Source organism: Somniosus microcephalus, chromosome 2 (assembly GCF_052327205.1).
Source record: "Somniosus microcephalus isolate GS21.2 chromosome 2, FLI_Smic_1.0, whole genome shotgun sequence".
NCBI classification, from domain to species: Eukaryota; Metazoa; Chordata; class Chondrichthyes; order Squaliformes; family Somniosidae; genus Somniosus; species Somniosus microcephalus.
In genome coordinates, this window is record NC_140988.1 from 311,585,381 (window position 1) to 311,608,344 (window position 22,964).

Sequence of the window (22,964 nt, forward strand, 5' to 3'; positions counted from 1 at the left end):
CTCTCTGAATTCCTTCAGCATTCTAGCATGCATGCTATCAGTGCCCAATGATTTTTCCACTTTGAGTTCGACCAATTTTTTAGTACTACTTCTGTATCTATAGTTAACTTTTCTAATTGCTCCAATTCATCCTCTTGTACATTTCATTCCCACCATAAGCTATCCAAAAACTGATCAAGATATGCATATCTTTACTAATGAAATCAAAATCAAGGGAATATTTTCAGGCCTCAGTTCTTATCTGTTCTATTTCAGTTGCCCAAACTTGAATTTTCCATCTACTAATAAATAATAATTCTGAACTTTTTTTAAGACAAGTTATTATCTTTGCTATGATATTTAAATATAGTATTAATGAATTCAGTGTTCAATTTTGTTTTTATCTCTGTAGACTTTAAGTATTTTGAAGATCCTTCTGATGAATTCAGGGATCAGGAAGGCACTGTTCTACCTCTGTGGAAGTACTTTTATGAGAAAGCTAAGAAATTGTCAGTTACTGGCATGTGCTGGTGAGTATTACGAAATGTAAAACAGGATATAAATTCAATAAGCAGCAGTGAAAGAAAAAAAAAATTGCATTAAACTTCTGTTAGAAACATTTTTTTGTCACACCAAGATCCTACAAACCTTAATGAGGTAAATGACTAGTCAATTCCTCATGGCCAGTCCACCAGGTAAACTCTATGCTCTTCTTTAAATAGTGCCACTGGATCTCTAACATCCACCTGAACCAGTAGAACAGGCAGAATTCATTTTGTTTTCACATCTTGTCCTAAAGATGACACCTCCAACAATACCTTAGTGATTCAGTATGGCCTGTACCATCAGCCTAGATTAGTACATGGAAAATTCAAATTCAAGAATGGGACTTGAACCCACAGTCTTCTAATTCAGAAGGAAGAATGCTATCAGCTGATCCAAACTGACAGTATGCCAACTGAGTCAAGTTGACACTATTACACAATTAGGTGACACAATATTCTTCTTCCATTGGCAATGTTCCAGCCAGTTTTAAAAAGTTCCACCGATGCCTACAATGAGAACTGCAAAATGTACAATTCACAAACCTTGAGCAATTGTGATTACATCCAGAGTTCCCACTCCCATCCCGATCCACTTACCTGATTGTCGTGGACCAGCCCCACAGGTTCCCAGCAGCAGCCGTCTGCCGCCCAAATTGCTGTTCCCACCCACCGGCCAGGCAGTGATTTCTGCCAGGTTCGGTGAGAGTCAGTGCCTGAATATTAAAATGAGGCCCAGGAGTTAAAGTGTCTCCCGACCTCCACATGCAAGCTTGTTACTCGCCTAGGTCCCTCGCATGAACCAATTCCGCTGTCGGTGGTGGAGGTGAAGGAATAGCACTGCTAAGTGGATGCTGTTCAATCTGTGTTATAAATGTGCCCAAAAATACTATACTGCAAAAATGAAGGATCTGACCATTAGACATCAGATAAAACCGGGGTCATGGTGCCAACTGTTCAACTATATGTCTACATAGAGTGTTACATAGAAGATAGGAGCAGGAGTAGGCCATTCGGCCCTTCGAGCCTGCTCCGCCATTCAATGAGATCATGGCTGATCATCCAAGTTCAGTACCCTGTCCCTGCCTTCTCCCCATATCCCTTGATCCCTTTAGCCTTAAGAAATATATCCAACTCTTTCTTGAATATATTTAATGAACTGGCCTCCACGGCCCTCTGTGGCAGAGAATTCCACAGGTTCACCACTCTCTGGGTGAAGAAATTCCTCCTCATTTCAGTCCTAAATGGCTTACCCCTTATCCTTAGACTATGACCCCTGGTTCTGGAGTCCCCGGCCATCAGAAACATCCTTCCTGCATCTAGTCTGTCCAGGCCTGACAGAATTTTATAGGTTTCGATGAGATCCCCTCTCAATCTTCTAAACTCCAGTGCGTATAAGCTCAATCGACACAATCTCTCCTCATACGTCATTCCTGCCATCCCAGGTATCAGCCTGGTGAATCTTCGCTGCACTCCTTCCATGGCAAGAACGTCCTTCCTCAGGTAAGGCGACCAAAACTGCACACAGTACTCAAGGTGCGGTCTCACCAAGGCCCTGTACAACTGTAGCAAGACATCCTTGTTCCTGTATTCGAACCCTCTTGCTACGAAGGCCAACATACCATTTGCCTTCTTAACTGCCTGCTGCACCTGCATGCTTACCTTCAGCGACTGGTGCACAAGAGCACCCAGGTCTCTTTGCACTTCCCCTTCTCCCAATCTATTGCCATTCAAATAATAATCTGCCTTCCTGTGTTTGCCACCAAAGTGGATAACCTCACATTTATCCACATTATAGTGCATTTACCATTTTTCTGCCCAATCACCCAACCTGTCCAAATCGTACTGGAGCTTCACGACATCCTCCTCACAGCTTACCCTCCCACCCAGCTTTGTGTCGTCTGCAAATTTGGAGATATTACATCCAATTCACTCGTCCAGATCATTAATATATATTGTGAACAGCTGGGGTCCTAGGACCGATCCTTGCGGTACCCCACTAGTCACTGCCTGCCACTCGGAAAACGACCCGTTTATTCCAACTCTTTGCTTTCTGTCCGCCAACCAGTTCTCTATCCAAGTCAATACCTTGCCCCCAATCCCATGTGCTTTAATTTTGCACGCTAATCTCTTATGTGGGACCTTATCGAAAGCTTTCTGAAAGTCCAAATACACCACATCCACTGGTTCTCCCTTATCTATTTTACCAGTTACATCCTCAAAAAATTCCAGTAGATTAGTCAAGCATGATTTACCTTTTGTAAATCCATGTTGACTTTGTCCGATCCTGTCACTGCTTTCCAAGTGCTCTGCTATTACATCTTTTATAATAGACTCTAGCATTTTCCCCACTACCGATGTCAGGCTTACCGGTCTATAATTCCCCGCTTTTTCTCTACCACCTTTTTTGAATAGTGGGGTAACATTAGCTACCCTCCAATCCATGGGTACTGTTCCAGAGTCTATCGAGTTCTGGAAGATGACCAGCAATGCATCTACTATTTCTAGGGCCACTTCCTTAAGTACCCTGGGATGTAGATTATCAGGCCCTGGGGATTTATCGGCCTTCAGTCCCATCAATTTTCCTAACACCATTTCCCTACAAATACTGATTTCTTTCAGTTCCACCCTTTCATCAGGCCCTATGTTCCCCGGCATCTCTGGGAGGTTATTTGTGTCCTCCTTTGTGAAGACAGAACCAAAGTATGAATTTAGTTGGTCTGCCATTTCTTTGTTTCCCATTATAAATTCCCCTGATTCTGACTGCAAGGGACCTACACTTGACTTCACCAATCTTTTTCTCTTCACATATCTACAAAAGCTTTTACAGTCAGTTTTTATGTTCCCTGAAAGCTTACTCTCATATTCTATTTTCCCTTTCTTAATTAATCCCTTTGTCCTCCTTTGTTGAATCCTAAACTGCTCCCAATCCTCAGGATTATTGCTTTTTCTGGCCAATTTATATGTCGTCTCCTTGGATCTTATGCTATCCCTAATTTCCCTTTTTAGCCACGGTTGAGTCACCTTTTTTGTTTTATTTTTATGCCAAACTGGGATGAACAAATTCTGTAGCTCATCCATTCGGACTTTGAATGTTTGCCATTGCCTATCCACCGTCAACCCTTTGAGTGCCATTCCCCAATCAATCCTACCCAACTCACTCCTCAGACCATCGTAGTTTCCTTTATTTAAATTGAGGACCCTAGTCTCTGAGTCTACTACTTCATTCTCCATCTTAATGAAGAATTTGTCCATATTATGATCGCTCCGACCCAAGGGGCCTCGTACAACTATATGAAATATCGTTTGGCAAGTTAACACAATTATAGATTTAAAAAATATATATATATAATCCAACCAAAGTAAGCATATCATTTCTAATCAAGAAAAAAATGTTCTTCTAAATCCGTAACACAATTAACTGAGTTCTGTCCTGAAAGTCACCAATTAGATTCTCTAGGAGGCTCTGTTGCATGAAAGTGTTTACATCATTCAGGTGAGGTTCTTCAGTTCTCAGCAGAGACTTAAAATGGGACATTACAAATAAAATGTGCATTTATATAGCACCTTATCACTTCTTTGAGAAACAGACCAACATACTTCGCATACAGTGTAGTCACTGATTCTAGGTATTTGAATGCACCTGCCATTTTAGCCGCAGTTTTCACCTCGTGGTGGTAGTGGGCGGTTTTGGGTCGGATGAGTGTTTTACACCGTGCCCGATTTTACGCTCCATTGACTTTAATGGAGTTTTTGAGTGCAACCAGTTCCGACAAACAGCAATGAGATGAAAGACCTGTCAGCCTGTTTTTCATAATGTTGGTTGAAGGATGAATTTGGCCAGGACATCAGGAGAATGCGTTGGTCTAATTGAAATAGTGCCATGAGATTTCAAACATCCACCTAAACCACAGAAACAGGCAAATGGGATCTCAGTTTAACAACTCATCTGATGGATATCGCTTCCAACAATACATCACTCCTTCAGTTTGACACTGGAGTGCCAGCTTAGATTATGCATCCAAGTCATGGAGTTGGGTTTGAACCCACAACCTGCTGACTCAGGCCAGAGTGCTGTCATAGAGCCAAGCTGACACTGCTGAAAATAAACATTGCTTCACATCCACTGACTAAATGTTGGTTGATTTTTTTTATTATTCATTCATCGGATGTTCGCGTCGTTGGCAAGGCAAGCATTTATTGCCCATCCCTTGCGAAGGTGATGAGCCGCCTTCTTGAATGATCTAGACGAGGGAACTAGATGTAATATCTCCAAGTTTGCAGACGACACAAAGCTGGGTGGGCGTGTGTGCTGTGAGGAGGATGCCGAGAAACTTCAGTATGATTTGGACAGGTTGGGTGATTGGGCAGATGCATGGCAGATGCAGTATAATGTGGATAAATGCAAGGTTATCCACTTTGGTGGCAAAAACAGGAAGGCAGATTATTATAGATTGGGAGAAGGGGAAGTGCAACGAGACCTGGGTGTCCTTGTGCACCAGTCGCTGAAGGTAAGCATGCAGGTGCAGCAGGTGGTTAAGAAGGCAAATGGTATGTTGGCCATCGTAGCGAGAGGGCTTGAGTACAGGAACAAGGATGTCTTGCTGCAGTTGTACCGGGCCTTGGTGAGACCACACCTTGAGTATTGTGTGCAGTTTTGGTCACCTTATCTGAGGAAGGATGTTCTTGCCATGGAGGGAGTGCAGCGAAGATTCACCAGACTGATACCTGGGATGGCAGGAATGACGTATGAGGAGAGATTGGGTCGATTGGGCTTATACTCGCTGGAGTTCAGAAAAATGAGAGGGGATCTCATTGAAACTTATAAAATTCTAACAGGACTAGACAGACTAGATGCAGGAAGGATGTTCCCGATGGCGAGGGAGTCCAGAACCAGGGGTCACAGTCAAAAGATATGGGGTAAGCCATTTAGGACAGAGATGAGGAGGAATTTCTTCACCTAGAGAGTGGTGAACCTGTGGAATTCTCTACCACAGAAGGCAGTTGAGGCCAATTCATTCAATATATTCAAGAAGGAGTTAGATATATTTCTTAAGGCTAAAGGGATCAAGGGATATGGGGAGAAGGCAGGGACAGGGTACTGAGTTTGGATGATCAGCCATGATCCCATTGAATGGCGGAGCAGGCTTGAGGGGCCGAATGGCCTACTCCTGCTCCTATCTTTTATGTTTCTTGAACTGCTGCAGTCCGTGAGGTGAAGGTACTCCCACAGTGCTGTTAAGGAGGAAGTTCCAGGATTTTGACCCAGCGACGATGAAGGAACAGCGATATATTTCCAAGTCAGGATGGTGTGTGACTTGGAAGGGAAGTTGCAGGTGGTCATGTTCCCATGCACCTACTGCCCTTCTCCTCCTAGGTGGCAGTGGTCATGAGTTTGGGAGGTGCTGTCAAAGAAGCCTTGGCAAGCTGCTGCAGTGCATCTTTTAGATGATACACAGTACAGCCACAGTGCATCGGTGGTGGAGGGAGTGAATGTTTAAGGTAGTAGATGGGGTGCCAATTAAGCGGGCTGCTTCGTCGAGCTTCTTGAGTGTTGTTGGAACTGCACTCATCCAGGCAAGTCGAGAGTAATCCATCACACTCCTGCTTTGTAGATGGTGGAAAGGCTTTGGGGAGTCAGAAGTTGAGTCACTCGCCAAGTTACTCACCGCAGAATACCCAGCCTCTGACCTGTTCTTGTAGCCACAGTATTTATGAGTCTGGCCCAGTTACATTTCTGGTGAATGGTGACACCCAGAATGTTGATGGTGGGGGATTCAGTGATGATAATCCCATTGAATGTCATGGGGAGGTGGCTAGACTCTCTCTTGTTGGAGATGGTCATTGCCTGGCCTTGTATGGCGCAAATGTTACTTGCCACTTATTAGCCCAAGCCTGAATGTTGTCCAGGTCTTGCTGCATGCGGGCACAGACTGCTTCATTATCTGAGGAGCTGCGAATGGAACTGAACACTGCATTCATCAACAAACATATGACCTTATGATGGAGGGAAGGTCATTGATGAAGTAGCTGAAGACGGTTGGGCCTAGGACACTGCCCTGAGGAACTCCTGCAGCAATGTCCTGGGCCTCCAACAAGCACAACCATCTTCCTTTGTGCTAGGTATGACTCCAGTCAGTGGAGAGTTTTCCCCCCGATTCCCATTGACTTGAGTTTTACTAGGACTCCTTGAAGCCACACTCGGTCAAATGCTGCCTTGATGTCAGGGGCAGTCACTCTCGCCTCACCTCTAGAATTCAGCTCTTTGTTTGGACCAAGGCTATATTGGGGTCTGGAGCCAAGTGGTGCTGGCAGAAACTAAACTGTGCATTGATGAGCAGGTTATTGGTGAGTAAGATGATAGAACAGTGCCAATCGTGGAAGTGAAGAAACAGCATTGCTGTGTTGTAAATGTGCCCAAAAATACTTTCCTGCAAAAATGAAGAATCTGAGCATTAGATATCAGGCTGTTATATTAATGTTCTTGCAGCTTTAAAAAAAAAAAAATTAGTGCTTATCCTGTATGAGCCTTTGAATAATGTCATTTCAATGTGTGCCCTTTAATCATTTTAGCTACTTTGCTAAACCGATCGATTAGTGATTAGTGATCAATGCCCATTGGCACTATTAAAATTCCAGACTGCATAATGTTAATAGTATGTACTGCTGGGGACAGATGATGCAATGCTTGTCTTGAGTTCTAATGTGCTATACTGTACTACACAGTGTTGTGATGCAAGTTCACATTCATACAATTAAATTTCCAATTAAAAACCACCATGCCATTGGGAAGCATAGAACAGATAATCTCCCACAGGAAGAAAGGGAAAACAGTTGGGGCAGTCATCTGGGTGCTCTGTGAACTGCCAAGAATTTGGCTAGGAACAGCATTTGCAGAGGCCAGATTGTCTCTTGCTCATCTCTTCGACTGGAATAGCTATTTAGCATCAGGGCATAACAAGAGGAGAAAGAAAGTAAGATAATAATAAGTAATTTGTATATTCTGTTTGTAATTTTCAGGAATCCCAGATACCATGACCTTTTTGCAGTTGGACATGGCTCCTGTAAGTTGGAATTTAAAATGACTTTTACTGCATGGCAGTTAGCTTAATTTGTGTTTATGCACATGTTATACACATATTACATATAAGTTTTAAAACCACTTACAAGGAGTTTTAATGAAGATATTTGCTACTATTCTAAACATTCACTCTGCTTTAACTCTATGATTTGGAGTCCAATGCAGACAAGAGAAAGGAGACTAATTATTTCAACCTAGCCAGGATTGGAAGTGACAATGAGCTCAGTTTAGTCAATAATGGAGATGTGTCCACAGTACAAGGTTAATTTAATAATGCCAGTTTTCCTAAATTTTAACTGAAATGTATTGACAAGTAAATCATAGAATCATAGAATGATATAACACAGAAGGAGGCCATTCGGCCCATCATACCTATACTGAGCTATCCAATTATTACCACACCCCTACTCTTTGCCTATAGCCCTGCAAATTTTTCCCCTTCAATTATTTATCAAATTTCCCTTTGAAGGTTGTTATTGAATTTGCTTCCACCACCCTCATAACAACTTACTACATATTTTTTTTTCCTCATTTCGCCCCTGGTTCTTTTACCTATTACCTTAAATCTGTCCTCTGGTTACCAACTCTTCTTTCACTGGTAACAGTTTCTCCTTAAACAATCAAAACCCTTCATGATTTTGAACAACTCTATCAAATCTTTTCTTAACCTTCTCTGCTCTAAGGAGAACAACCCCAGCTTTTCCAGTCTCTCCACGTAACAGAAGCCCCTCATCCCTGGTACCATTCTAGTAAATCTCTTCTGTACCCTCTCTAATGCCTTGATATCCTTCCTAGAGTGTGGTATCCAGAAATGGAGACAATACTTCAGCTGGGGCCTAACCAGTGTTTTATAAAGGTTTAACATAACTTCCTTGCTTTTGTACTCTATGGGCTCAATTTTGCCAGGCCCGAGGAGGCGGGTTTGGAGGCGTGTGAGGTGTTAAAATTGCAAAAATGGCGGGCGGATCCGATCCCGCCTCCAGCCCGCCTCCGAGCAATTTTCCCAAAATCGGGGTTTCAGACCCCGTTTCCATCCCGCCTCCAGTTAAGTGCCTCTATAATCCCATTTTGAGAAGCCTTTGTGAACTTAACACATTTCCCCCGTGCTGCATATCTCCTTTGGAACATGCCAGTTAATCCTGGCGGCCTCACAAGTGGATGGCTTACTAACAGCTGCAGCTCCACCATTATAAAGGAGTTTTCAGCAATGATCATTTGCAGGTGGCAGAACTTTGTTGTCTCAGGTCTGGGGGAACTTTTAGCGGCCTACTCATTGTTGTGGAAGTTTGGAGTCTGAGACCCATCTCCAGTGTGACCTCCTGGGAATCCCCTCTCCCCACCTTGACTGAGCGCTTCCTCAACTGAGGTATAAACCAGAAGCATGGGAACCATTTATTTCCCTTCCTCCTGGACATCAGATTCAGACGAAGACCGGCCGCGGCAGCAGCAGCACTCGGAGCAACAGCAGCACTCGGAGCAACAGCAGCACCAACAGCAGGAGCAAGAACAGGAGCTCCAAGCTGCTGCTCACCCACCTGAGGCTGCACAGGCCAGAAGGTGCCAGCGCATGGAAGCACGTTGCCGCAGGAGATACCCCAAAACAGGGTCTACAGACAGAGGATGACATGACTGAGCAGCATTGCCAAAGGAGGCTCAGTCTTTCGCGAGAGGTAGTGGGTGACATCTGCGCAATGTTGCAGCAAGACCTGGAGCCCAGAGGAGCGGGTGGACACCCCTTACCGGTGGCCGTCAAAGTCACCACTGCACTCAACTTTTTTGCTTCAGGCTCATTCCAGGGATCAACAGCAGACATCAGCGGCATCTCCCTGGCGGCCGCACACACTTGCATCATGCAGGTAGCAGATGCTCTCTTTGCCATTGCGCACAATTACATCAACTTCTCCAAGGATCAAGCAAGTGTAACTGCGCGTGCAGTTGGATTTGCTAACCTGGCAGGCTTTCCAAGGGTGCAGGGCGTCATTGACTGCATACATGTGGCCCTTAAGGCACCCCATCACAATCTAAGTATTTTTGTCAACCGCAAGGGCTTCCACTCCCTCAACGTGCAGCTGATGTGTGACCACAAGAAGGAAATTTTGCAAGTTTGCGCCAAGTACCCTTGCAGTTGCCATGACTCCTTCATCCTGCGGCAATCTAGTATGCCTCCGCTCTTCAGTCCACCAGACCAACTTTTCAGATGGCTACTTGGAGACAAGGACTATCCCCTGAAGACGTCGCTAATGACGTCATTGAGGAGCCCATCCAACAAAGCTGAGGAGCGCTACAGCTCCAGCCACATTTCCACCAGATCCATAATAGAGCAAACTATCGGCTTGCTGAAGATACGATTCAGATGCCTTGATGGATCAGGGGGAGCCCTGCACCCAGAATCGTTGTGGTCTGCTGTGCACTTCACAACATGGCACAGCATCGTGGCTTGCAGCTGCCTGAGGTACAAGTGGCTCATTGCATAGCCTCCTCAGATGAGGAGGAGGAGGAGAGTGACAACGAACAGCTTGCGGAGGCGCATCAACCAGCGCCAGCAGCACGCGAGCACATTGCTGCCCGGGATGGAAGGGACACACTCATCTTAGCCAGATTTGCTTAGCCTGCCCAATCAAACACTGTTGCCTCGCACCTTCTTACCAAAGCATTGACAATGGCCAAGAACCTGTGGATTCCCATCACTCTGACCACCATACTGACAATTGCAAGTCACCCTAAGCACTCAATGTGGAAGTCCCATTTGCAAAATGACACAGGCCACAACTTCAACAGTTTGCCATCAAGTTTTTTTTATCACAAAGTCACAGATGGCTTTCCAAAAATAAGCACAACAGAACACCCAAGTGACTACCCTTGTGACTACTTGTGCTTTATCTTCTTCTTACGCGTGCACCTACGTGGTGCTTCCACTGTGGCTTCAGCAGACGTGGAGGCCCCTTATTCACTTTCTTGCTGCACCTGCCTCGACACCTTTGGGGTTGCGAGCCCGTGAGGGCTCGGTAACAGTCTGCTGCTCCTGCGGCTGTGCAGGGGGTGAGACGCCGATCTCAGTTGGGTGAGGACTCTGGTGGGGCTCTGACCGAGGGCTCTGCAGTGGCATGGTCTGGTGGGTGCTTGGAGAGGAGCCCCCACTTCCTTGTTCTCTGCCACCAACATCCCTCTCATGGGTCAGGCCCACTTCAGAGCTAGCAAGTGGCTAGCAAGCACCTTGCTGCAGTTCAGTGGGCCCATGAGGACCCGTTTCTGCACTGGAAGTCCCACTCCAGAGGACTTCCATGAAGGTCTGGTTTCTCTGCTCAATAGCTGACCATCGTTCCTCAAGAGATGTCAGTCTATTCTGAACAATGACCATGTTTTCAAGACACTGGCGACTAAGCTCCTCCATGGCCGTAGCCATCCTCTCCTCTACCGTAGCCATCCTCTCCTCTACGGTAGCCAGCCTTACCACGGAGGTAGCCATCCTTTCCATGGAGGTTGCAATCCTTTCCGTGGTGATGCATACATGCACCAACACCTCCACAAAGGCCCTGCTCATGTTAGCGATGGACTCCTCCATTTGCTCCACACTCGCAGCGACCCTGGAGACAAAACCTGCCAGAGACTCCTGCACCTGTTCCTGGTGTTCCAACACCGCTCTCCTTCTGGATGGACCCGGAGGCACAGGGTCGACATGCAGCTGAGCCGAGCTGGGAGAGTTCTGCGCCCTCCGCCGAGGACTCTCCACTGCTGTCCCTGTCTCCACCATCTGCTGATGCTCACTTGTGAGCTGTGATACACCAGGTGACAACTCTACTCTATGTCCCGAAGCTCCCACCGAGGTGTGTGTCTGCGCTGGTACTGGGTGCGCTTAATTCTGCTGACGCTGCGCCCTCAGGTTGCAGCTTCCTCTGAGGAGTCTGGGGGCTCAGGCTGTTCCTCCTGGACAGTGGGGAGGGGGGCTGTCGATGGTCCTGTGGGGGACTAAAGGAAAGAGTTACATGTGAGATAAACATTACATGCACATTGAATTGTGCAGATGATCATAAGTCAATCTGTTAGAGCATCAGAATCTATATCAGTCACTCATACAATGTCAATAAGAGAGATGAAAATCTATTCTGTCACCAGCTTGTTCTGATGCGCCCGTCTGTCTGTCCCCCACTTGTGCATCCTCCTCCACTCCCACGATCTCCAGGGCCACCTCCTCTGCAGTGGTGAGCTGGGCTATTGAGGGTGGCCCTCTCCCTCTTTTTGTGGGCTCTCTTTTCCTGCAATGAGGGACACAAGTGGAGGTTGAGTGAGAATGAAGGAGTGAGTGTAGAGAATCTATAGCATAGATGCTTAGAAGGACACAAAGATGGAGTGAGGTGCCAAGACCAAAGGCCCTCCCTGTGTGTTGTAAGTTGTTCTCATTGCATCACAGTGATAGGGAGTGTGAGGGCTGCATAGTCGAATAGTTAAATGAATGTAAACATACAGAGAGAGGGAATGGTTAAGGGTGCAGGGTTGTAAGGGTCAAGTGGGATGTGGAGGAGGAGGTTGACACAGCAGAGTGCTGGTGATGAGAGGCGATGGGGATCAGATTGAGTGTCATGGGGATGGAATGCTCATTTTTCCTGTGCGGAGAAAGTCATGAAACCTCATTCTGTACTGCAGCCAGGTTCTATGAAATGGCATTCACCTCCTGTGCCACTTGCAGCCACACAGCTTTGGTCTATTGTGGAGGCTTTTTCCTCCCTGAAGAAGGAAACAGCACTTCCTTATTTGCTCTTACTCCCTCCACCAGAGCTTGGAGGGAGTTCTCATCGAATCGGGGTGCACACTTTAGTCTGGTGCCGGACATGGTTTTTGCACGAATCCCTCAGAAGTATTATGCTAAAGTTGAAAAGCTGAAAAAGAACCAAGGCTGCTTGCAGGCCTTAAATGCAGCTGCATAGATGATGTCATCGGATGCGAGTTCCAGCATCAAAATACTCATTGGGCCAGGGGCTCCCACACGCTGGAAATCAAGTGCCCAATTAGGGCAAAATCGCTCATGTGTCCCGCCTCACATCGGAGGTGGGGTCCGGACACGATGACCACCTGACACACCCCCAGCCCGACCCCGATGACAAAATCCAGCCCTTTGCCTCTACTTATGAAGTCAGGGATCCTGTATGCTTTCTAACAACCTTCTCAACTTGTCCTGCCACCTTCAAAGATTTGTGTGCATACACCCTCAGGTCTCTCTGTTCCTGCACCCCCTTTAAAATTGTACCATTTAGTTTATATTGCCCCTCATCATTCTTCCTACCAAAATGTATTATTTCACACTTCTCTGTGTTAGATTTTATCTGCAATGTGTCTGCCCATTTCACCAGTATGTCTATTGTTGTGTATGTACCTTTAAGGGAATAACTGGTCTCAGACTGCAGTACCGGCAGTGACCACCCCTGTATAAAAGGCCCTAGCAGGCTTCTGTAGTTTCAGTTTCCAGGTTGTCTCCATTCAGTAAAGACTTGTTATAATCAACTCCTGCAGTCCGTGTCTCAATTATACACGGACATAATACTGGCGACGAATAAGAAACAAACTTACCTGCAACTCGGCAGCACCTCAGACGACGTTATTGAAGGTCGGAGCCAGAAGAAAGAAAAAAAAAATAATCCAAAGAAACTTGAGAAACGGGCGTCGACCGTGGGCAACCGCCCTCCAAATCATCGAATTGAAAAATTGTAGGAGAGACTGTCGAGAGCCAGGCTTGCTTCTCCAGTCTGTGGTTTCCCAGCTAATCGGGCTGGTGGCAGGTAGTGCACTGATCCTTCCTGGGCTGCGGCGGGCTAGAGCTCGATCGAGTGGCTCTGCAACGGGGCCGGGCAGCGAGTCGGGAAGCAAAGAGAGAGAGAGAGGGTGGAGCACTCAGGGCGCGGCCGGTGCTTCGAAGCCGGGCAGCGTTCGGACCTAAGAAGAGGGAGGGAAGTGTCCCAGAGGGTCCGCTCCACGACGGGAACGGTTCTTCAATTAACGGAGCAAACATTGAAGCACGATAGCAAAATAAAAATACCGCGGAGAGCGGCGTTGGCAGCAGCGATCGGGGAGGCGCGAAGACCATAGGGCGTCGCCATTACAGGATAGTAAAATAGATATAATCGCCAGCAACAGCGTTGGCAGCAGCGGCGGGAAAGCGCGGGAGGCGCCATCTTAACTCGGCGGGGAAGAAGGAAAAGTGCAGGAGGCGCCATCTTAGATTTTCAAGATGCCAAAGACTGGCGATATCACTGCCTTCGATAATGCAATAGAAGACTGGACCACGGATGTGGAAAGAGTCGAGGTATATTGCGAGGCAAACGAAATAGCCGATGAGAAAAAGGCATCGGTATTGCTAAATTTAATGGGCGCAAGAACGTACGGCCTATTGCGGGACCTGATTACTCCAGCCAAACCGAAGGCGAAGAGTTTTAACGAAATTGTTGCTATCCTACAGGAACACCTAAATCCTACACCGCTGCTGATAGCAGAAAGATTTAAATTCCACAGGAGAAATCAGCATAAAAATGAGAGCAATGCTGATTACCTTATGGAACTACGCAAGCTATCAAAGCACTGCCAGTTCGGAGCAGGACTGGCAGATACCTTACGGGACAAATTTGTCTGTGGACTCCTGAGTGAAGGAACCCAGGAGAGGTTACTCTCAGAGAATGAGCTGACGCTAGATAAGGCTTTCAGCGTGGCAGTATCGTACGAAGCAGCAGCAAGGGGAGCTGCGGAAATACAACAAAAGCCACAGGAATACGGCACCCACGAAATGACACGGGGATTTGCAAAATGTTATCGCTGCAGCAGAACAAACCATGACCAGAAGGACTGCTGGTCCAAGGACAAAATATGCAGGCAATGCGGAAAGATGGGACACATTGCACGAGTTTGCAGGTCTGGGAAGAAGACCAACAACAACAAAAAGGCTACTAAGGAACCGTACAGGAAAGTACAAAAGATGACGGACAGTAGTTCCGAAGACCAGATGAGTGATAGTGAATCCGGGAACAAGAGACTAAGCTGTCTCAAACTTCACAACATAATCACAAAAGAGGATCACCGAACCATTTGGGTCACCCTCACGATAGCAGGGTCCCAAGTCAAAGTGGAATTGGATACAGGATCAGCTCTAACCGTCATGAATCGACGAGACTACGAGCGGCTATTCTCACACATACCCTTGAGAGAGACATCCATTGTCTTGAGGACATATACGGGGCAAAAAGTATACCCCAGAGCAAAAATAAGGGTGCCTGTTGAATACAACGGCAAGAAAATAAGGAAATTGTATCTCTACATTCTGCAAGATGGTGGACCACCGTTATTGGGACGTGAATGGATCAGAAAGATAAGTTTAGACTGGCACTCCATTCAGGCACTGACGGTGGCTGGTAAAAAGGATGACGACGTCACTCCTGGACGATTGTCAACAATCTTAGCTGACACCAAAGAGGTATTTCAACAAGAACTGGGCACTCTTAAAAGCGTAACCGCCTCGATAAAAATAGAGGAGAATGCAATTCCCAAGTTTTTCAAAGCAAGACCGGTACCATATGCAATTCGCCCAGCCATCGAGGCAGAGCTGGAGAATCTGGAGAATGCAGGCGTGTTATCTAAGGTAGACTGGAGCGAGTGGGCGACACCCCTCGTTCCTGTCATGAAAAAAACGTTAAGCAATAAGTCTGAGGAGCCAAGGAAGGTTCGCATCTGTGGGGACTTCAAGGTGACAGTGAACCCAGTCCTTCACACAGTACAATATCCTCTTCCAAGGATAGAAGATATCTTCGCCTCACTATCTGGAGGGAAGCGTTTTACAAAAATTGACCTAGCACAAGCATATTTGCAGATGGAGGTTGAAGAATCCTCTAGGAAGTATCTCACGATAAACACTCACAAAGGTCTTTACCAGTATAATTGACTGGTATTCGGAGTAGCATCAGCTCTGGCGATATGGCAAAGAGCGATGGAACAAGTCCTGCAAGGGATTCCGGGGACTCAGTGTTACTTGGACGACATCCTAGTGACAGGTGAAGATGACAGTGAACACCTTGCCAACCTAGAGCAGGTGCTCACTAGACTACGTGAACATGGGCTACGAGCCAATCACCCCAAGTGCGAGTTTTTTAAGAAACAGATATCGTATTGTGGCCACGTGATTGATGAAGAGGTGTTGCATAAGTCCCCTGACAAAATTGAAGCGGTAGTTAAGGCTCCAGCGCCTGAAAATGTGTCGCAACTGAGGTCATTCCTCGGATTGGTGAATTACTACCATCAGTTTTTGCCAAATTTGTCCACAATTCTGCATCCACTGAACGCCCTACTACGAACGGGAGTAGCATGGAAATGGAGCGATGAATGCAAGCGGGCCTTTCAGAAGAGTAAGGACCTAATCACTTCAAGAGAAGTATTGGCTCACTACAACCCATCACTACTGATAAGACTGGCGTGTGATGCGTCTCCCTATGGCATTGGGGCGGAACTGTCACATAAATTCCTTGATGGTTCAGAGAGGCCGATAGCTTTTGCGTCACACTCGTTAACTTCAGCCGAGCGTAACTACGCCCAGATTGACAGAGAGGCCCTCAGCCTGGTGTGGGGGGTGCAGAAGTTCAATCACTACCTGCACGGTCAGAAATTTACTCTCCTAACTGATCATCAACCTCTCGTCTCCATTTTCAACCCTCAGAAGGGCGTACCGATAATGACGGCACAACGGCTACAGAGGCGGTCCCTTTTCCTAGGGGCTCACCAATATGACATCGAGTACAAAGGAACTAAACAGCATGGGAATGCTGAAGGATTGTCGCGCCTACCGTTGCCGACGGTGGAAGAAGAACTGGCAGTGGATCCAGTGGAGTTATTCCACTCGACTATAGTCGAATGTCTCCCTGTGACGAATGCAAACATAGAAAAGGAAACACGAAATGACCCGACACTCTCCTGGGTCTATGATTTAACGGTGAAGGGATGGCCAGCACATGGCGAACCACTGCTGCCAGCATTCTCGCCGAGAAGAGAACAGCTGTCAGTGTGCAGAGGAACCTTGATGTATGGATCCAGAGTAGTAATTCCACACAAATTGAAGGATAGAGTGCTCAATGAGCTTCATGAGGGTCATCTGGGAGGGGTAAAAATGAAGAACTTAGCCAGAGCGTTTGTGTGGTGGCCAGGAATCGATAGAGAAATCGAAGAGATGACCAAGAGCTGTACAGGATGCCAGAAGGTCCAAAACGCCCCACCACAAGCCCCTCTACATCCATGGGAGTGGCCCTCATCTCCATGGCAAAGGGTGCACATTGATTTTGCTGGTCCCTTTATGAACTCGATGTTTTTAATTGCGGTGGATGCACATTCAAAGTGGCCAGAGGTAATAAAAATGTCCTCAACCACCACAGAAAAAACTATCACAGTCTTACGAACCATATTCGCCAGGAATGGGCTGCCTGAACAGATTTGCTCTGACAATGGACCACAGTTTGTGTCTGAAGAGTTCCGGAGGTTCTTAAAGAACAATGGTGTTAAGCATTACACATCCGCTCCATATCATCCAGCCACTAATGGATTGACCAAGAGGTTTGTTCAAACATTCAAGAAGACTATCAAGGCAATGTGTAATGAAGATATACTCCTACAACACAAGGTGGATAACTTCTTGTTTGCATACTGGAATGCGACACATGCGGTTACCAACCAAACTCCAGCCATGATGTTCTTCAATTGAAGACTAAGATGCCGCTTGGATTTGGTTAAGCCAAACGTCAGAAGAGATGTGGAGAACAGGCAGTTTCAGAATATGAATGAAAGGCCGACCAGGAGTTTTAAGATAGGTCAACCAGTTTTGGCCCGGGACTACCGCACAGAGAAATGGCAGCCAGGAACGATCTGTACACGGCAAGGACCTCTAATGTATACCGTGGACGTTGGGGAGAGCATTGTAAGACGCCATGCTGACCAGATTCTAGAGTCACTGGAAAACGTCAACTCCACACCACGATCTGATACACCTGACGATGAAACCGAAGTACCAATTGCATCTACCGCAGAATCGGTGATATTGGAAGCAGACGAACCAAACAACGACATTGATCCCGACTCAACCTTGCCAGAAGAACCTGATATCCCAAAGAGGCGTTATCCAGACAGAATCAGGAAGCCTCCTCAAAGACTGAACTTATACTTGCTTAACTTCCACCAATGTATCTAGCAACCGTAATTGTAATTGTAATTAGTTATTATTTAGTTGTTAAATGAATGTTATGTACTGTTTATCTAAAAGGGGAGGAATTGTTGTGTATGTACCTTTAAGGGAATAACTGGTCTCAGACTGCAGTACTGGCAGTGACCACCCCTGTATAAAAGGCCCTAGCAGGCTTCTGTAGTTTCAGTTTCCAGGTTGTCTCCATTCAGTAAAGACTTGTTATAATCAACTCCTGCAGTCCGTGTCTCAATTAGACACGGACATAATATCTATGTCCTCCTAAAGTCTATTACTATCCTCTTCATTGTTTACTATGGCCCAGAAATTGGTGTCGGGGGCTCCCCGCGGGTGCAAGCCCCTGACCTACACTTACGTGGCGCGCCGACAGCTGAAGCCTGGCCCTGCGTGGACTTCCTGTCAGTGGCCCGGTTCAGCTCCCGGCGCGCTGTGCTTGCGTGATCCAGTGGCGTAGTTAGTTCAATGAGCCGGCTGGGATCACGTGAGCACTGGGCAACCAGTCGGAGGTTGCGAAAGTTCATTCATGAGTTTGATAGTAAGAACTGTCAAACTCATGAAAACTCCGGGCGCCCAAAACAGTACTTAAACTTCAAATAAAAGTTTTTAAAAATCCCACTAATTAAATGAACTATTAATAACTAAAAAACTAATTTAAACAATTATTCAAATTTTTGAAAAAAATAATTTTTTAACAAATCGGGTCTAAAAATACACTTACCTTACTGTAAAGTCTTTATTAAAAATAATAAACCTGTGGAAAAAAAATTCTAACTTTAATTAATAGACCACTTACCTTTTAAAACTAAGTACTTACGTCTGCTTTTTTCTCGCGTAAAAACTGGAGGCCTTATCGCACGGGCAACCCTGTAAAAAAAAAAGGAATTTCAGCGCGCACGCGCAGACTCCTGCGCGCACGCGTTCCACCTCTGAACCCCTTGGTTCAGAGGAAAGGAAATGCCAGTTTTCCGCGCATGCGCTGTGCATGCTGAAAACCGGCACTTCCATCGGGCCCACGCGTGAGTACACGGTGCTTACTCACGCGTTGGGACCCGAATTACTGGGCCTATATTTTCGAGTTTCATGTCATGTGCAAACTATGACATTTTGCCCTGTGTACCCAAGTGTAGGTCATTAATATATATCAAAAGGAGCAGTGATCCTAATACTGAACCCTGGGAAACACCAATGTATACCTCCCTCCAGTCTGAAAAACAACTGTTCACCACTGCTCTCTGCTTTCTGCCCCTTAGCCAATTTCGTATCCACGCTGCTAATTCCACCTTTAATCCCATGGGCTTCAATTTTGCTAACTGTTAGGAATTATTGATGTGCTTCACCTGGAGTATTGTAGAAAGAATTAATTTGTGTGGCTGAGTGGTTGGTTAATAAATGCTTATCCCCACTCCCACCTCTAGGAACTGCAGTTCAGTATCTAACCAGATTCAAGTTTTTGTCCTAAAGTTTTTTACTTTTGTCCTGGACGTTGGGACGTCAGCTTAATACTGGCAAGTCTAAAGCCATCCTTTCCCATTCCCATCAGAAACATTGCACCTCAGTCAGCAATGTATTCTTCTCCCCAGCTGCTCAGTTGATTGAACTTGAAGTTGTGTACCCTGAGCTGAACTTCAAATGCCATATCTAGTACATTGAAAAGACCACTGACTTCCACCTCAGTGACATCATTGGAGCAGCAGTAGTCCATTCAGCCCCTTAAGCCTGTTCCACCATTCAATTGGATCATGTTTGATCTGTCCTTCAACTTCACTTACCCGCCTTTGCTCCAACCTTACCTTAACTCTGTCCTGAAGAGAAGAATCCAATTACTCAGATTACTTATCGACCTTACACCTTCACTAACTGAGTTTTGTTGTGCAACCAAAGCCTAGGATCAGGATTATGCCATTCAACCCCTGTTCCACCATTCAATTAGATCATGACATTTACCCACTTTTGATTTATATCCCTTTATACCCTTACCTAAGAAAAATCCATTGATCTCAGTCTTGAAAATTTCTATTAATCCAGCACCCATAGCCTTTTGGGGAACAGAGTTCCAGATTTACACTACCCTTTAAATGAAAATGTGCTTCTTGATTTCACTCCTGAATAGCCTAGTTCTAATTTTAAGATTGTGTCGTCTTGTTCTGGATTCCCCCACCAGAGGAAGTAGTTTCTCTGTATCTAGCGTATTGAATCCCTTTATCATTTTAGAAACTTCGATTAGATCACCCCTCAACCTTATAAACGCAAAGGAATACTAACTAAGTTTATTCAACCTGCCCTTATAATTTAACCCATTAGCCCTGTTATCATTCTGGTCAATCTTCAGAGCCCAAAACTGAATATAGTACTCCGGATGAAGTCTGACTAAGGTTCTGTAAAACTGAAGCATCACTTTCTCACTTTTGTATTCTAACCCAATTGAGATAAAGGCCACTATTCCATTAGCCTTCTGTGACTGCATGGTATTTTTGTTTAGATTTCCCTTAATTCCATTATTTTGATTAAATTTATTAGTTTTGTTTTGTTTAGTCCCTGGAACTCTAGTGGTGTCTCCTTGTAAGAGGAGGCACATTTCGTATCTTAGTGGGGTTAGGTTAGCCTAATTCCACAGTCCCAACAGCCGTCTTAAAATAGGACGCTTTCATGTCTGATCCAGCGCGGTGCCTTCTACATGGATCTGTGGCACGTGTGAGCAGAAAAGTAACAGTGCGACTCTTCAACCAATTAAATTGAAGAATCCTCACTGAGCCATGCAGGCCCCAATTGTCATTTTACTTCCGTGTTTCCCGTCCAATCAGTGGCAGCAGGCGTGATGTGGCTCCGCATGACGTGTTCTCAATTCTAGTATTTAAAGGGACAATCCAAAGATGCAAGTTGAAGGAGTTGGAAAGAAGAGAAAAGTAAGTGTCAGAATGGAGTCCAGACAGGCAAAGGCAGTGCTAGCCATCATATAGTCGGCTCTCTCCTACCACAGCCTTCTAGATGTATGGGGCGAGGGCTTCGTGCCAGTCTGCGGGAAGAGGACAGCCCACCTCCTCTCCACGGCCACCACCAGTGCCTCCAAAGCCGCATTTGAGAATCTGCCGGCTATCTCCCTGTGCTCAGGCTCAGCCATCTGTTTTCAGTACCATCTGCCACCAGGTGGAGTTCGAACTGGATTGACAATGAGGTGCTATAGCATCAATGCACCTCCCCTTTAAGTACTGAATAAAGCCTGTGCCAGACATGACTAGGAATTAGACTGGACCCAATTTTGGCCCACCTGTTGAACGGTAAAAGCCAAGCAGCAGTGGTTTTAGCGCTGAGATCAGCACCATAAACATGTTAGTGAGGACTGAGCATGAATTTTGCGTGATACCGAGACCATTTTGACCCAGCACAGCTTAATATTGTTGGGCCACGATATTGCCCGTTTTCTGGCCATATCCAATTTTTAGCTCATGGAATCCGTAACTTGAAATGAAATTAGTGAGCAATGAGGGATAATAAAGGACAGCGAATATGGATTTGTTAGTGTTTGACAAGTTTAATAGTTTTTTGAAGAAATGACTGATTGTATAGATAATGGGCTAAAAATTCGGGGGCTCTACGCCACCCGTTACCGGCAAAAAATAGCGAAAAGAGGGCGGCCGCCGCTCTTTCACCAGCTGCTGGCAGGTCCCGCGGCATCCTCCATTTTCGCAGGCCTGGCAGCGCTGCCGGTAAGATCCATTGGCCTGCAAATTAAAATGAGGGAGAGGTGACATCAGTCACTGTGCAACGCCGATTTAACATCACCACAGCGAACCTGGACCATTGCGTTGAATTCAGCGCTGGGACCTAAGCTCGTCATGCCAATCCAGCGTGCAAGCAGACTCACAGAGGCACTGTCAGCACCTTTTAAAAGGACACACACATCTTTCAGGTAAGTTTGCATTTAAGCTTTTCGACTTTTAATTTTTTTTTTACTGAAGTAGTGGCTTGCTGCAATAGATGGTAAAAGTTTTTTTTAGGTGTGTAGGGAGTGCTGCTGGACGCTTGCAAGACCTCAGATGGTAAAGGAAGACCTCTGAGAAGACAGAAAATGCTGCACATAGTCAGCAGGTCAGGCAACATCCGTAGAGAGAGAAACAGAATTCTCGTCTCAGGTCAAGATGCTGCCTGACCTGCTGAGTATTTTCAGCATTTTATGCTGTCATTTCAGATTTACAGAGAGATGCAGAAGACACAGAAGAGGAAGAAACAGAAGAGGAAGAAGCATAAGAGGAGGAAGCAGAAGGAAGGATGCAACCCAGACAGCCCCTTTCTGGCCGGGATATCTGGATGGAATCATCCACCTCCGGTCCCAGTGACCATAACTCCAATGCCCCTTTCAACATTAGTCCCACACCTTACCTTCCCTCTGTTACTAACCATCACAGCGTCCTCTTGGCCACGATGCTGAAATAAAAGCCACAACAAAGCAAATTTTCCAATCCAACATTATACATCTATCCATCCAATATGACATCAAGAAATCAACTCATCACCCTTATGCATTCTTTTAGTGACAGTCTTGTGTGTGCTTTTGCCTATCCTACTGTTGTCACACAGTGCTATCCCAGTGGCTGCAGCATGGCTGGTGGAAGGCTGCTGACACTGCAAATGGCCTTGCTGGTTGACCTTGAGGAGTTGGTGCCTGGAAGTATCAAATCGAGTGATGGTGTTTCTTCGTCTTCTTTTTCACTCCCCTCTCCCTCTTCTTGGCCAACCACTGGCTGGGTAGGCTGCATTTCTTGGGTGTGTGAAATGAGAAAGGCACAATGGCAGAGTTGTGGGGAGGGTAGGGAGGGAAAGCAGGAGGTGCATGCCAGAAGAAGGATAACGTATGAGGATACCAGCATCTAGTATCCTTTCTGCCCCACCGCTGACCAAGGACTCAGCCATGCCCCTGCCAAGAATGGCCTGCACCATCTCCTCTAAGGGGTGAGCTGAGGCTAGGAATAGGAGATGTGCCTCGTAATTGGTACATATTGTTGGTAGGTGAGTGATGGGGGTGGTAGTCCTGCATTGAACAGTGTGTGAGGCTAGTGATGCAGTTGGTAGGAGACGGCTTTTGAAGATACATTCACTGACCTTGACCAGTGGTCTGAGGTCATGAAGCTTCTTTGGCTACTGGAGCCAG

General features: G+C 46.1%; 1 protein-coding gene across 1 annotated transcript in view; it reads left to right on the top strand.

Moving 5' to 3' along the window:
* Nucleotides 1-22,964, top strand: part of dnai1.2 (dynein, axonemal, intermediate chain 1, paralog 2) — a 464,908-nt gene that overhangs the window by 211,545 nt on the left and 230,399 nt on the right. The window contains exons 11-12 of the mRNA XM_085974010.1: nucleotides 392-509; nucleotides 7,542-7,585. Of these exons, the coding sequence (XP_085830136.1) occupies nucleotides 392-509; nucleotides 7,542-7,585 (162 nt within the window). The remainder of the gene's footprint in view (nucleotides 1-391; nucleotides 510-7,541; nucleotides 7,586-22,964) is intronic.